This window comes from Lineus longissimus, chromosome 4 (assembly GCF_910592395.1).
Source record: "Lineus longissimus chromosome 4, tnLinLong1.2, whole genome shotgun sequence".
NCBI classification, from domain to species: domain Eukaryota; kingdom Metazoa; phylum Nemertea; class Pilidiophora; order Heteronemertea; family Lineidae; genus Lineus; species Lineus longissimus.
This window is the reverse complement of record NC_088311.1, coordinates 2078993-2094065: the sequence shown is the minus strand read 5'-3', so window position 1 is coordinate 2094065 and position 15073 is coordinate 2078993. Positions and strand designations below refer to the sequence as shown.

The 15073-nt window shown below is 39.9% G+C and overlaps 2 protein-coding genes across 2 annotated transcripts; one reads left to right on the top strand and one right to left on the bottom strand.

Moving 5' to 3' along the window:
* The first annotated feature begins 37 nt into the window (after nucleotides 1-37).
* On the top strand, nucleotides 38-3086 carry LOC135486395 (pleckstrin homology domain-containing family J member 1-like). The gene is made up of 6 exons (XM_064769159.1): nucleotides 38-207; nucleotides 587-675; nucleotides 918-996; nucleotides 1328-1418; nucleotides 1636-1820; nucleotides 2009-3086. The coding sequence occupies exons 1-6, from the start codon at nucleotides 108-110 to the stop codon at nucleotides 2068-2070; spliced, it is 606 nt and encodes a 201-aa protein (XP_064625229.1). The 5' UTR covers nucleotides 38-107; the 3' UTR covers nucleotides 2071-3086.
* A 207-nt stretch (nucleotides 3087-3293) lies between these two features.
* On the bottom strand, nucleotides 3294-14067 carry LOC135486070 (YTH domain-containing protein 1-like). The gene is made up of 15 exons (XM_064768562.1): nucleotides 13921-14067; nucleotides 13271-13360; nucleotides 12171-12587; nucleotides 10975-11187; nucleotides 10618-10764; nucleotides 10230-10381; nucleotides 9921-9975; nucleotides 9587-9704; nucleotides 9196-9280; nucleotides 8769-8932; nucleotides 6313-6389; nucleotides 5919-5992; nucleotides 5637-5708; nucleotides 5255-5383; nucleotides 3294-4870 (listed from the first exon to the last, which is right to left on the bottom strand). The coding sequence occupies exons 1-15, from the start codon at nucleotides 13943-13945 to the stop codon at nucleotides 4799-4801; spliced, it is 1890 nt and encodes a 629-aa protein (XP_064624632.1). The 5' UTR covers nucleotides 13946-14067; the 3' UTR covers nucleotides 3294-4798.
* Nucleotides 14068-15073: the final 1006 nt, after the last annotated feature.

Genomic DNA, 15073 nt, shown 5'->3' with positions numbered 1-15073 from the left:
TGTCAATAATACACGCACATAGCCTGATCGTGTGTGGAGCGTGCAAACCCGGAAGTAAATTCCGATGAAGAACTGTCATTATTCCTTGATAAAGGTGAATCTCCGATATGAGGTTCAATGAAAGAGAATTGAAGTTTGTGGCTCGAACTGGGGTAACAGAAAAAGAAGGAAACCTGCGTTACAGGAACCCTTATGCTAAAAGGGATGGTAGGTTTATGGATCAGACTTCTGCTTTTTTTACTCTATACAGGGTTGTCCAAAAATGTGTGACTGTCCTTCGTGGCTCCCAAATTTGGGACACCGAGTTACTGGCCACGTGTCGCATGGCAGAGACCTACCCCTGGAAACGGGAGCTCTTGTGATCAAGAAAGGAATAAGAAACAAATGCCATCATAAGGGACATCAGCCTGGTATTGCAGAAAAATGCGAAGACAAGATAGTAAGATGTGCCCTTTTTCTGACAATGGGTTGTGAAGGTTTACTTCCTGGCTCTACAACTTTCGAGGTCAATGGGCAAAGATGAATCCTCCTTGCACACCTGGCGGAATGTCAATGCCATAAGTTGTCTATCCAAAATGTTTTTCAGGTTACAAGTCAAGGTGGTTCCGATTGAAAGGAAACCTATTATTTTACTTCAGAAGTGATGAGCATGGAGGTTTAAGTCCAGAACAGGAGGTAAGAATTTTTATGGAATACGTTCCAATCATGAGACAAAAGTACCTAAAACAAACATTTCTGTAGTCTCATGGTCTTTGGTGAAGTCGCAACAATGTTGCAGTGGACAGTTATTCACCAAGTCACAACCTTGAAATTTAATGAGACACCACAATCTCAGGAGAAGAGTATGAATTCCTCAGGGCTCTGTGTTACAATGAAATGGCCAGTTTTAACCTTTGAATGTTATGCACTCTTTTCAGGTGAAGGGTGTGATGGTCCTCGAAAGGTACCAAATCCAGTTAGAACAGCTGCCCGACAGACCTTTTGTCTTCTCTATTTGTAAGTGCTCACCACTGGCTTGGGTCATAAGGTCTTGTTCATAGGTATACCCTTGGATGGGTCATGATTGCAGCTCTTGATTCAGGTTCTCTCATTAGGCAAGCTTTCCATCCTCCTCTGTCAGCATTCCCTGCCAAATCTGAACAGAGCGGAGCCATCAAAATTTTATCATTAGAAGTACTGTAGAAAGTGTAATATACAATTTCTACAGTACTTATTTTACTTCCTTAACTTATTTTGCAAAATTTATAGTAGTAATCAGCACATCCAGGCCAGTTGCGAGGATATAAATGATGAATATACGAGTACATGAAATTTTCCATTCTTTCAGATTTTGAAAATGATGCAGACAAAAAGCATTACTTCAGTTGTGCTTCTAAAGTTCAGTGTGAAGAATGGGTGGACAATCTTAGGAAAGCAAGGTATGTATTATTGGCTCACTATCAGCATGTAGTGGAAAATCTATTCGGAAAGTAATCTCCAACTTGATGGTTGTGACTTTCTCAGTCTCATCAGATTTGAGAACTAGATTTATACATTAATTTTTTACCATCAAGTGTCATAAGAGCCCTTGGCTTGCTCTTGATTAAGATTAAGAAGAACATGTGTCACTTATTTTTCTCATTGTTTTTTTTTCAGTTTTGAAAATATGCGACACACATTGGCTATACTGCAAGCCAAGCTCATCAAAAAGACAGGAAGGGATCCAATCTTAACAATGTCACTTGGACATAGCATTGTGCCAAAAACTTTATATCAAGAAATGGGACGAAAGTTCTCAATGCCCGACAAGTCAACAAAGTCCGGAGGAGTGACGGCAAAAGGTGAGACAAAGCTCTCTCTCTGACAGAACTTCAGAAGTCAAATGGAAAATGTAGTTGTGTTCTGTCGAATTAACAGGCTCCATGTTTTTGTATTAAAGACATGAAAACTTAGTTACCGGCAAATATAAGATTAAGAATAAAATGTAAATGTTGCCGGATTAGCTAATCATGGTTTTTATTGGTTTCAGAAATAGCAGAGCTGCTCGCCCACCCATCATCTGCTCCGAGTGAATCACAATACCTGATGTAAGCTCATCACTAACATTCAAAAGGATGCCTCTGAGCTGAAGAGCTGTGATCATGGGATAGGTGAACTGTGGGACTAAGATGTTTGACATGGCCCACTCTTCAGTTTAGAAAATACTGTGGCACCGCCAACGAGCCATACATGTTAGAACCAACGAAGTGATATACTTGTGATAAACAATTCCATGAAATGCTCTTTATTTGCTCTTGATTACTGTTTTCTCCCTGTGGAAATGTTTGAGGAAGGATGCAGCAAGCGAATGACTGTAGCACATTCCATTGGATAAACCCGTGGACAATATTTTGATAATAAATGTGATTGACATTGCCTGGGGGTTTCTTTTTCAGGAGAGCTGAGCCCTGCCCTATTTACTGCAAGACTATTACACAGATTTTTATACTATACATGTATTTCAACAAAAGCGTTATTTTTAGAGGGCAAGTATTTTGTCATGTGTATACATTTATGTACAGTGTGTGCATTTTGTGCAACTTTTGAGATATACAGCCTGTTCTCAGATAGTGGAATGAAATAACTAATATTCTAGTCTCTGTTAACTAACAGGGCCTGGTTGCCAAATCAGTGTACATGTAAGCAGCAACATCGGTGTTCGGTCTTGCACTACTATTGTAAATGAAATTTACTGGAGACATCGTCAAGTTGAGCGTATGTCTCTAATGGCAATTGAGCAACATTGCCATGGTTGTGTACAGGTACATACCATAAAATATATCAGGACCACTTGCATTTTTTAAGTGAATGCATCATAATCATATAGCACCTCCGCAGTTCAAACTATTTTGAAACCTGGGATGTCGGACCATATTCAGTTGCCAATGTAAAATGTTAATAGTTGGGATTCATTTTCGTTCATCTGCCATCTCAACCCTCAGGTGTTTTGCTTATATTACATTCCAAATGTATGTCAAAGATTAAATATGTAGGATCGAATGTCTGAATAAATCAAACAAAAGATTTTTGAATAAATGCAGTTGCCATGATCTGTTCATGTTGGATAGTCTGAATTACTCGTCAGGCCACCATTCACAGGAAGTGTTAAGACCGCCAGCTAGAAGTGACATGACAACGCTCCAACGTTCCACAATGCACTGGATAAGACCAAGAATGAAAGTCAATGAAAATGCCAAAGAAATACATCTTGAATGGTAACCTCATGGAAATTTAGATATCGACACAGTATCAAAAAATCAAACAAAAACATAAGATTTCTTTCCAATTTATTTTATTTTCGTTTTCATTTGTACAGACTGGACGCGAATAACTAGAGAGTTTAAACAACACAGTTGGTCCATCACTACCCCTTCCCGGTGTTATGTACAAATTCTTCCTGTTTAGTCTCATTAAAAGTTAAAATGACTACATGTACTCGCACATTAACTGTGATTGAAACCAACTAAATCTCAATTGTTGAAAGGCAAAATATCCGTCATGTGCTGAACCATTTAGCCTTGATCAAAGAAAACTTGGGTTTCTCGAGGACATGTTTGTAGTCCACGTTGCTGCGCTTTTCATACACAATTTCAAACAGACCTTGAAATTATGATGAACACGTCAACATTCAGAAGCACACATTTCGTAATCTTTACAAACTTGTCCAGTAGAGGACATCAGAAAAGTGACGAAGTACGACAAATACACAAGTGTGATTGATTTTTTAATGTAATACAACAACATTTTTCATGATCACAGTAAAAAACTGAATATTGGGGATTGATTATGACATGATATGACCCCAATGGGGTTTAATTAAAACAAAGGAAACAAGAAGTATAAAGCTTGAGAACTCATACCACAAGCCAAATTTTCTCACATCCACGGTCGCTCACCCATGTCTAAATGCTATGGTGGTATGTTATACTAGACCATTATGCTTTCAAATAACTCACCTAGCTTAGCCCAGTTGACTGATAGAGTATGTACACTACAAACACTGCCGATATATCAGAAACGTACAAAACTAGAATAGTGCAACTGTGTACAACAAAATGATGAAAGATTACTAAAAGCTGAAAGTCTGTTGGTAATCATGAATGAAAACACGCGCCAAGATGTGAAAGCATTTGTTGTCTACTGTTGCCTATCTTTGGCAAGCATTGGATATCTTTGCCAGTTAATAAGATGACTCTGTTGATTACCAAACTGGCTCCTTACATACAGAACAGACACCCGTTACTGAATTGCCATTACCAATATTTCAAATCTCTAAAAGATTCTTGAATAAAAACATGAAAATTTTTGTTCACTCAAGTTACTGCGAGGTGCTCATCCACAAAACACAAACCAAGTAGGTCAACATGTACAGTGCAGAATATCTAATAGGAAGCTTTTCAGTAGTAGTTATAACAATGAATAAACTGTATTTAGACCACATTACCTAACTGTTAGTCTGACAACAGATAATTATTATGTAATACTTTAAATAGGGCAGACTGACTACAATACCGATAATTGGAAACTGCACGACAGAGCCAAGCCTGGACTCTTTGAATAAGGGCATGCCAAACCAAAACTGGTCACAAATCACCTCACTGTGGAAAGATATGCTGCTAGCCATAAGTGGATGTCCCCTTGGGCCCTGTAAGTTTTAGTTTTCCACCCACTACATGCAATGTTTACTCCAACTAAACCTTAGACTATCGTACAGGTACATGAACATGAAAGTATGATTGCAATGAAACATGACAACATATAAAATGTCTTGGCAGACTGCTCATCGTCGCTCCCTGTGTCGGCGTTCCCGACTGCTTGTTCGACGAAGGAACTCGTCAACGTCTCTCTCATACTGAAGTACACAAAATATCAGATTCAGTACGATGAAAGGAAATAGAGGTACAACTTTTTAAAGAATTTGGTTGGTTATGAAAGCACAAAACATATCCTGGATATCCTCCAAAAAATACAAATTGCTCTTATCTGCAGATGAAGCCAGCTAAAATGTGTATTCTAGATCCTACAGGAAGTATGTTTATTCAAAAAAGGTTTTTGTTTCCCAGTGAGGCAGATTAGAGAATGGCCCAACTTATAAACATTCCCACTCCCAGGCACCCTCAGCAAGATCTCTGCTTGCTGATGATGTTCATCAGCTGAATATGAGAACTGGTATGTCAAAGTACTAGCTCCAACAAGAATACCAGCTGAAGAGGATTTCAAAGTTATTTACACTTACATTGCTGACTGGCCGTTTTTCCTCGCGTCTTGGTCTTGAATAATCCATTGAAGACGGGTAGTTGGATGATCGATGTGATTCGTACGCATAGCTTGGACCATGACTGCTATGGCTTTCATAATAAGATGGCTGAGAAAGATAAAGTAAACAGTGGCATGATTCAAAACATGCATTGATCATAGAATCCTTCAAGAGAAGCATTATTAAAATCCTTTTCACGTATGCTCTTATCTGGAGGTTCTTCCAGGTATCTTTGCTTGTCCCACCTCATAATGGGTTTGAAAAAACAAAGACCAACCCAAAATGAAATTGATCGGAAAATAGGCACAACTATGAACCATATATTGAGACTAGCTTTTGTTTACATGAACATTGTACTTACTGGGCCAGGGTATCCGGAGGGTCCTCCTGGTGGTGGACGTGAATGAAATTCTCTCATATAGTCATTGTAAGACTGCAAACAGAAGAAAAAAAAGTTGAAATTCCCTGTTAGATTTTTCTGTTCTCGGATTTTTTTACCCAGCACCTCGAGTTCATTTGGATGGAGGAAAAGCGACGTTCAGCATTCATACTTCATGAAAGGAAAAAAACATGAGCAGTCCAAACCAAGACATTGGCATTCCTTCAACTTCATCATCAGAGGTACCGGTAAAGATAAACTTACTCCGTTTATGAATGTTTCTCTGCGGACTCCTCCTTGGAATCGAGGTGATCGGTCCCGTCTATCTCGATAGAGGGCTGGAAAGAAATGAAAACTAATTTGAAGAAGCCAATAAACTTAAGTGCGAGGAAACGGCAAAACAATGTAAAACAATTGTTCGAGCAATTTGAATTAAGCGGTGACTGCTGATGGTCTCATTAGACTTGAGGTTATCCAAGATTGGATGTTGGTCAATCACCCGTTTTCCACTGACTTGTACTTGGATGACGTCTTCCTCAGGAACAGCGTTCAAATAAACACAAGCCTCCAACTCGTGACTTCACAGTTTTAACTTTGGCATTGCATTGGCCTCGCTTATTAAGCAGGTTATTCCATCATTCTGTAAACTTATACGTACGTTCACGATCCCTGAAATCTGGGCGGCTACGTTTGAATCTTGGTATTTCATAGTCATCATATCCTGGATGCCTACGTCTAAAAGTAAATGATAACAACACATGCATGGTTAACCGGAGGTGCTCGTCAAATTCAATTTACACATGCACTATGCATGAAGAAGGAGGTTTCTTTGAAGAGACAGGATCCACGGAGTATGCTGACTGGTCACTTTTTGAACAGACTGACTGATGTAATTTCCACCAATTCTCTTCTGTGCACAATTTACATGTACTGAAACACAATGTGTACGAATGTATGGGAACCTTACACACAAGTATAATCCATGCTTATCCTGCTTTCTCTCACAAGTGTCCATGGCGTATTTTAGCAAGCTCACTAAGAGATGAAACTGCAATGCTGACTTCATAAAGAATTGTCTTTCTTCTCTGAATTGAACATACATGTAACATTGCTCAATGAAATGATATCTGACAAAAAAAACACCAAAATGTGGATCCTGCTCTGCATTTTTCAGCCAAGGTTTTACCACGCATGTTGCCATCTATACTGCACAGAAAATAACCACAGGGCAACTAGAGATCACTGGAGTGTCACACCTGCAACAGATCATACCCTGGCACGAAATGTGGGTGCATAGCTCTCTGATTTTTCACTCCTTTTTGTAAAATGTAAAACAGACATACATACATGTACATGTACCAATCACAAGCTGAAACATCAAGGTAACGGATCTTTGAACAAAACAAGTATGTATCAACCTTTGGTCGTTCAGTGTTCTGTACTGGGTGGAAATGTTATGCAAAATTAGTCAGAATGTCATTTCTCTTGGCCTCATGAGATCCATGTCAGTGCAGTTTCACACAGGACCAAAAATATCGAACAGCAGTTTCAAGCCATACACTGCTGACATGCTTGTTCACTTAATATGTTCTTTCCAATATATCACAAGAGCTTGAAGCTGATTTTATGTTCACAAGTTTTCATTAAAAGAAAGAAAAAACGATGAGTCCAAGTGTGAAACTGTACAATAACTGAATCATGACCTTCAAGAGAGGCCATTCATCAAGCTGCAAAAAATTATGCAAATAAAAATGTGAAAACATACCGTATGCTCTGGCGGTTCCCCATAAAACCAGTCTCGCATATGAAAGTCACTTATTCTCACCAATCTGTGCGGTAGATCTCAACAATAGGTGTGACCAAAAATGAATGTCCTTAGAAAAGTCCCTACTCCATTTTTAAGCTCGGATATGACATTGCAGACGAAGTCCTCTCGGAGTACAACAGAATATTTCAATTCTCTGCATGATTTGTTATCCCAGTATAGACGGTGAATTTCTATTCGGAACAGGTCATTGAATCTTAAAGTCTCTTAAGTTGAGAACCGAAAGGTGTCTCAGGATTTAAGTGGCATTTCTTAGAACTTTTATAACCGCAACACGCAGAACTGTCCTTTGTTAAATGAAAGTGAGAGTCCTACCAACACACTGGTTATATTTAAGGGCTCTGGTAAAGACTGCATATGAAATATTTTTAATGAGAAATGTTCAGTCCCTTAAAACAGGGGGCTTTTTGGAAGCCTACGATAGGTTCCCCATTTTAGACATATGACCTTAAGATTGGATCGTTTGTTTAGTCCTTTATAGCAGATATTTCTCACTTTTTTGGCCAATCTGTTACGCACAGGGAAGTCCTGTTTAATAGCAGTCCCTCTAACTTGTTAGACAATTTGAAACAGCGGAGAAGAACTAAATTTGCTGTATGATAGATACAGAGTCCTTTATGAGCATGCAGGTAGCCATTTAGAGCTATACGCAGAAGTCCCTAGAGATAAGACCTCACTTTTTCAATTGAAATGGGAACCTTACACACAAGTATAATCCATGCTTATCCTGCTTTCTCTCACAAGTGTCCATGGCGTATTTTAGCAAGCTCACTAAGAGGTTACTTGTCGACTTATGATAGCACATAATGATGCAAAGAAGCCTTGCTTTCATTGACGTTGATATCCACACGATATTTCGAATGAGAATTTCTCCATTGCCACTAAGGGCAGATCCTTGTACCTCACACACCATGTGAACAGGCACGTGAATTCCTGTAGAAGGGACTGGAAATGGTGAGAAAACAATTATATTTGGTCTCTCTATACTTACCACCAAAGACCCAAAGGTTTTTAAGTGCAGAGAAGAAAACCCGATTTGACTGATATGGAAGTAACAGAGAGAGTCAGCTGCGTCTGAGAGTCCCAAAGCCTATTGTAGGCCAATCGTACGGGGGCAGCATTTTTGGCACATCAATGGTGGCCAATCAAACTACAAGGATTAGACCTTCAGGAAGGTGAAATCCTTCAGTTTGTTGATAGTGTTCTCACTTCAGAGTTCTACCCCATATCATCAAGAGACCAGTTCATACCGGCTACTATACATCGGTCCAAACATCAAGATTTCTAACCTAATTGCCTCCCGGCGAGGTGGATGAAATGGTCGGTCACGGAAATCCTTAGGAACTAAATTCCTACGTTCACGTTTCACTTTCCTTGCAAGGCTAGCTACGTCGATGTTGTCGTCATTTGGAAAGAGTCGACACAGTTCTGACCCCACGTATGGCTCGATTTCCTGAAACAATGAATAGATCTGGAGCTGAAGTAATGATTTAAGAGTAAGTAATTAATGAAAACAGGTCTGTGACATGTTTGAGTGTTTATGCTATCAGAACTTTGGCAATATTCATCAATTTCAAACAGATATAATCTGGCTACTGAGCATACAGATTGATAGTATCCCTCAATACACGGCTCGAGCATGGACACACGATTCTTATTTTCCACTTGTTCTAAAAGCAACAGGAACAAAACAGAACTGAATGTCAGGTTACTTGCCTGTCCATCTCTCCCAATCTTGATTGGCTTGTTGTCATTCCAAGAGTTCTGCAGATGCATGGTCTTCGTGAATGGCACCTCTTTCCTGCAAGGAAAGTACAAATTAGACCATGCAATCATCAAGAACTCACCATTTCATTTCCAAATCAGGCGATGGGTTTATGCCTACTGAGGGGCACATGTACAATAGGCCTCTTTGTCTAACCTGTAATTAATAGGCATGTGTGGAAATAAACGGTGGCAAAAGTCTGTGGCTGCGACAGTCCTTGTATCTATCAAAGCTGTGACAGTGTCATTTTACATTACAATCATCTTCATATCATAAAAGAAAAGACCATACATGCATACTGATTGTTTAACAAGTTATGTGGATTTGATCGTAAGTTGGTACCTGTTGATCCATTGAAGTCTGAACACTCCGGAGAGTGCCCTGGCTGTAAGCCCAGGAGGAAGAACCCATCGCACTGGTGGGTGGTCTTTGTCAGAGAGTCCAGCCAAACGGGCATACCCTGCAAGAAGAAAGATATCTGAGACATCAGAAACTGTGGTCGGTGATTAGACTGCAATTACAATGGTTTGAAGAACCTCCTGTATGGTACTCCTCCCCATCGGACATCTACATTGTCTCAGCACCCACTCTCATGATTGCTCCCACATCCAAGTATCATGAAGAAACAATTTGCAAATCGAAGTACAGAAAGAAAGATGTCCAGCATTGAACTGACCTTGGAATTTTCCACTTTCCTTCACAGAGAAAATGAGGATGACATTGCGATGTTCCTGAAAGACAAAATGAAACAATAAGTGTCAGAGCAGAAGAGGTGTGATCGAAAACATATGTATCTTTTAGACTACTTGAAATTGTGATCTTGCTGAGCTCACAACCACTGTCATACCCTACCAGACCAGTGCCTATTTATTGTTCTATTCTAAATGCTTGAAAATCAACTCAACTACTCATTTCAGCTTTCACTTCTCGTTAAAGTTTCACTTCCTCAGTCAATGTTTGTTCGGTAACAAAACTAAAAACTCACTCGGTACGCATTGTTGAGTTTGACTTCATTTTGTGGAGGGGTTGACCAAACACACTTGGCTTTTGCCAGAGAGATGTTCTCATGGTTGTTACTCTTGATCAGGTAGAATTTGGCATCACGGAATATATACTTCAGGTACCGGACATTACGATCTGAAATGAAAGATTAATTCATGAAAAGATAATTCAAAGAGGTGAGTCATAGTAAGAAGATTATTAGCCTTCGCTGCAGAAAACTAAAGATGCAATAGAGGAGGTTAAATTACTTTTCATGGTTTTCTGCAAAGAAACTGCATCGAGTTTATAGCGGTCCCGAGCAATAAGAAATTTACTCCACAACAAACTGTAAATTTGAAATCTGAAAATTGTCAGAAATCTTAGAAACTTGCCTGCAAGTTCTTCTTTAGTGGTACTATCATCATCAGAATCTGATTTCTCTTGACCGCTGGCTGTCTTCTGATCCCACTCAATGGGCGAAATACCCCTCTGACCACTCTGGTACTTGTGACGTTTGCCTTTTCTCTCCTCACCATCATCTGCAAGAAGACATCATCGAAAGTGTCGTCACTGCCAAAATTTCTTTTCCGAGATAATCACCACAAGCTACCTTTGGTTCTACTGTATCTCTTGAAATTACCTTTTTCAGAACAAAGGAGAGTTTAGACTGGCCTGAAATGAATGACTGTGAAGTGTATGAATCATGTACTGAAGTCATTCCCAATGAATTTGATCCGAGAGTAAAGTACCTGATTCAGAATCAGACGTGTCGGTCTCGCTCTCGCTTTCCGAGGTACCCGAGCTGGTGCCGGCCTCACTTCTCGTATCATACTCCAGATTCCCATCACCATCTTCCTTCTCTTTCTTGACTTTGACCTCCTTCTCTTCATCAGCACTGAAGCTGTAGTTGAGATTCTCCTCACCCTCATCAATTTCTTCATAGTCTTGTTCATCTTGGTCATCTGCAGGGAGGAAAAACAACGGAAATTCACAGATGAAACACACACGCAACACCAGATCAGACATCTAACAACCTTATCAAGAGTTAATCGAGTTTGTTTTTGAAGCTTGCTATCTGTAAACGCTACGAGCAAGGTTACCAAAAGGCAAAATGGTTAAACATGAAACGCAAAACAAACCCTGTGCATCATATTTAAGAGACATCCAACTATCCACTTTGTGAAGGATGCTTCCTTTATGGAGTTGTTTCTGACATACCCCATAACCAAAGAATAACAAGGCCAGGAGCAGTTTGTCAGTAGGTTGGTGACTGCGAAACACAATCGGCAACATGCAATGTTTGGACATAGGCGCAGGCACTTGGGTAGCTCACCAACAAGCTGATTTTGTCGGAGAGCTGCCAGTTGGTGGATGGCTGACTGAGAAACATAACTAGACAGGGTGCAGCGGCCTGCTTTAAACATAAATGCAACAGTCACTGATGAAAAAAGGCATGAAAAAATTCAGGAGAAAAACCGAAAATTGAGAAGTACTTTTTAGCAGAAACACTAATCCTGGTCACTGAAGTTACCATGATCTACTCTGTATCACTCTGAAGGCTTGAGTAAACACAGAAGCAACACAAATTCTTACACTTGTTAACCCATCCAATAGAAACTGAAACAGCTGCATATTGAATAATGCAACCAATAGTATGTTAGTATATCAGAAGAAGAATTTGTTGTTGCCAGCAGTAAAGGAGCAGTCTTCTTGCAAGGACATCAAAATTATCCACCTATTTAAAAACAGGCTAATTGACAGCTGCATATACCAAGCCGACATCACATGTGAATGACAATCAGAAGGCTTACAATTGAAACAAAGTAATCAGGGTTACTCTGTCATGTATTTATTTGAAGCGGATACTTAAGAAAATCTTGAATCGTAGAATCAAAAGACACCAAGAAAAGTCCAGATAAATCATCATACAACACAATGTTAGTACCTAAATCTGCAGCAACGCTGAGTATCTTTTCCTCTTCTTTTAGTTTGTCAAGCTTCTTCTTGCGCTCAGCGTTCTCCTTGGCAAGCTGTTGGCGTTTACGCTCCAGGTCTTTGATTTCATCATCACCTTTCTTTGGTTGCGTTTCACTAGTGTCAGTCTTAGTCTTTGGCCTTTCTGCTTTTTTATCTGGCGTTGTGGTTGTAGCTGCAGCAGCACTAGTCTCAGGCTTTGCAGATTGGGTTGATGTGGCTGATTTCTTGACAACCTTCTTAACTTTTTTGACAGTCGTGCCACTGCCAGCAGTTTTAGCTGGAGCCTTACCAGCTGCAACTTTCGCAGTTATTGTCTTAGCACCCATCTTGGTAGTAGTTGCAGCCACTTTCTTCTTGACAACTTTCTTTGTAGTTGGTTTAGTTACTGGAAGTCAACATAAAACTGTTTTTATAATATGTTATTTCAAAGTTTACTGCGACAGTTCTACTGATCTATTGTTGTTCCAAGAATTCAATAAGAAACACAATCTGAAAATATTTCTTGGTTCAACTATTGCTGTACTTCACTGTTCACCTTAAATGAAAAGTTATACTTTCTTGTGTTCCATTTTGAAGGGAAAACAATGTCACTGAACTGTATCTTCTTGATTTCATTTAAATTCTTCTGATAAACTGATTGACCATCACCTATATATAACATAGGCTCCATGTACATGTACATGAGATGCGTCGCCGTCATATCTTGGCGGCCATCCTTTCTTTACCCTGGGCCTGCATGACCTTTTTCGAACATCAATCAAGTGGTTCTTCATTTTTGTTCCACGACAACTACCAAAACTATCATATATAAGCTAAAAGTATAACGCATCATGAATAGCCCCTTCTAGAAGCGCATACACCTGGGTCAGGGTCAGGAAAACAGAACATCTTAACAATACGTCATCACGGTCAAAGACGGCAGTAAGTGTCTCTGAGAAGACATTTTCTGACATATCTGATCAAAAAGATCCATCATAATAAAGTTGTTGTGGTTATGTGGTGTACCATGTGTATGCGTATCCAGTTGGTGGCCTACAGTTGACAGTCACAGTCAGTGTTTGTGCATACCTTTCTTTACAGCTTCCGGTAAATCACCGGAGAGAAGCATATCCTCTTCTTCACGGACCAGGATATCATCTAAAACATTTTCGACACCATCTAAAAACATGATTTGAAGAATTTTACCATTGTTTACCAGCTGAAATCATAAATGTAACCGAAGCCAGTAGTTTTGCCATGTAGTCCAAGACTGGCAAGAGCATCTCTTTATTCTCTAGGACCAAACTTCAGAAACTTAGCCAGCGAGAGCAAACAAAGAATGCTGGATCAGGAGAGAATAGTCACTTATACATCAGTGTCAGTACCCAGTCAGCGGAAGTCACTGCTAGCGAAAACAACAAATACAAACTAAACCTGTATACATACTGAACAAAAGAACATGTCAGTGACTCAGTCATCATGTGGTAGGTATGCGACTATGCAGTCTTTCGTTTGCTGCTTGTTTGTTGTGGGGGCCAGCAGCAGCTTCCTTCGCCTGACATGAGCCCATTGAGGGTATCTGCCATGGCACATGGCTGCACTACAAACAATGTCTTCACAAATGACCATTCTTCAAAAAATAAACCGACGCCATTTTGATTTTCATTTTGTCCTTACTCCTTGTGCATGTTGTGTGGAGACTTTTCCCCCAACAATCATTGTTCATTTTCACCCCTTACCCTTGGTTTCCATATCTTCAGCCATTGTCTGGATAGACGTATGTGTATTATATTTATCCAAAGGCTCGGCAGAAGCGCCGGTCTAGTTATTTAGGGGAAGAAAGCGAATGATTACGGCAGTTTCAGCAAATAAATCTCTAATCTGAAAATTATTCGGAGATTTATGCGCATGCGTGTTCAATTAACAGTGGTTCACCCTTTTCCCACACGATGTCGCCGCTTACAAGAAGCGCGTTCGATTAGCGTTGCGTTCGGTGAGCACCGGATCTCGGGCCTTGAAGCGCATGCCCAGTATGAATCGAGCCCGACCGCTCCATCCTCGGCACCCAGTGGTTTTCCATATGCTCCAGCTCTCGCTATTACAGCTCTCGCTATTTTGTATGGGACGTAGGAGTATCAAAAACCTGTAGCTCAGGATGGACCGCTCTAGCGCCAGTCCCGAGTAACTTTAGGTTAAAGTACATGTAGCGTAAAAAAGAATGATCAGACACTACCGGATGTGCGTTAACTACAAAAGCGACTCACTAACCTTAGGCGACTCACTAACCTTAGGCTATTGAGCAATTTCTTCACATCTAAATATCATTTTCTTCCAAAAGCTATTCTATTTAGCCAAAAAAGTGCAGTCTCATGCAATAAAACATTTTGTGTACATGTATTTCGCAAAGCCGGCATTTACAGCATCGTTTCCCGGTAAAGAAGAATAAAATATCCCCTGGAAAAAGAGTCAGAGCCTATTAATCGTATTCTGATGGATAATGGGATGTGGTCGTCAATAGCTGAGAGATTAAAGCGCATAATAGAATTTCTGCGGACATTTAATGCCGAAGGAACAAACGAGGCTAAAGGGAGGGAATTCATCAGGGGCCCTGGACAACTTTGGCATGAGATAGGCTGTTTTTCATGCAAAATAGCTTCAAGTAGGACCGTGACTTCTCAAGGAGCTGAGAGAATTATCGACATATCATCAAACTGCTAAAATGATCTCACCAAAACGGAATGAAACTGTACGTTTGCCTAAAAATCTAAGATTTGCAAGTCATGTCAAACCCGTCTCACATTACACGCTAAATTTATTATTAGTGATGAGCATTTAGTTTGTAACTACAGTGATGAGCAGGCGGATAGATTCAAAGTACATATCATCTTCCTG

What these genes read in the sequence shown, in the direction of transcription:
- LOC135486070 (XM_064768562.1), bottom strand. Translation starts at nt 13,945, where the DNA reads ATGGCTGAAGATATGGAAACCAAGG. An exon ending in GAGAAACATTCATAAACGGA is followed by an intron (nt 5,709 to 5,918) that starts GTAAGTTTATCT and finishes TTCTGTTTGCAG; the next exon opens with TCTTACAATGACTATATGAG. An exon ending in CCTCCGGATACCCTGGCCCA is followed by an intron (nt 5,384 to 5,636) that starts GTAAGTACAATG and finishes TATCTTTCTCAG; the next exon opens with CCATCTTATTATGAAAGCCA.
- LOC135486395 (XM_064769159.1), top strand. Translation starts at nt 108, where the DNA reads ATGAGGTTCAATGAAAGAGAATTGAAGTTTGTGGCTCGAACTGGGGTA. An exon ending in GTTTAAGTCCAGAACAGGAG is followed by an intron (nt 676 to 917) that starts GTAAGAATTTTT and finishes CACTCTTTTCAG; the next exon opens with GTGAAGGGTGTGATGGTCCT. An exon ending in ACCTTTTGTCTTCTCTATTT is followed by an intron (nt 997 to 1,327) that starts GTAAGTGCTCAC and finishes CCATTCTTTCAG; the next exon opens with ATTTTGAAAATGATGCAGAC.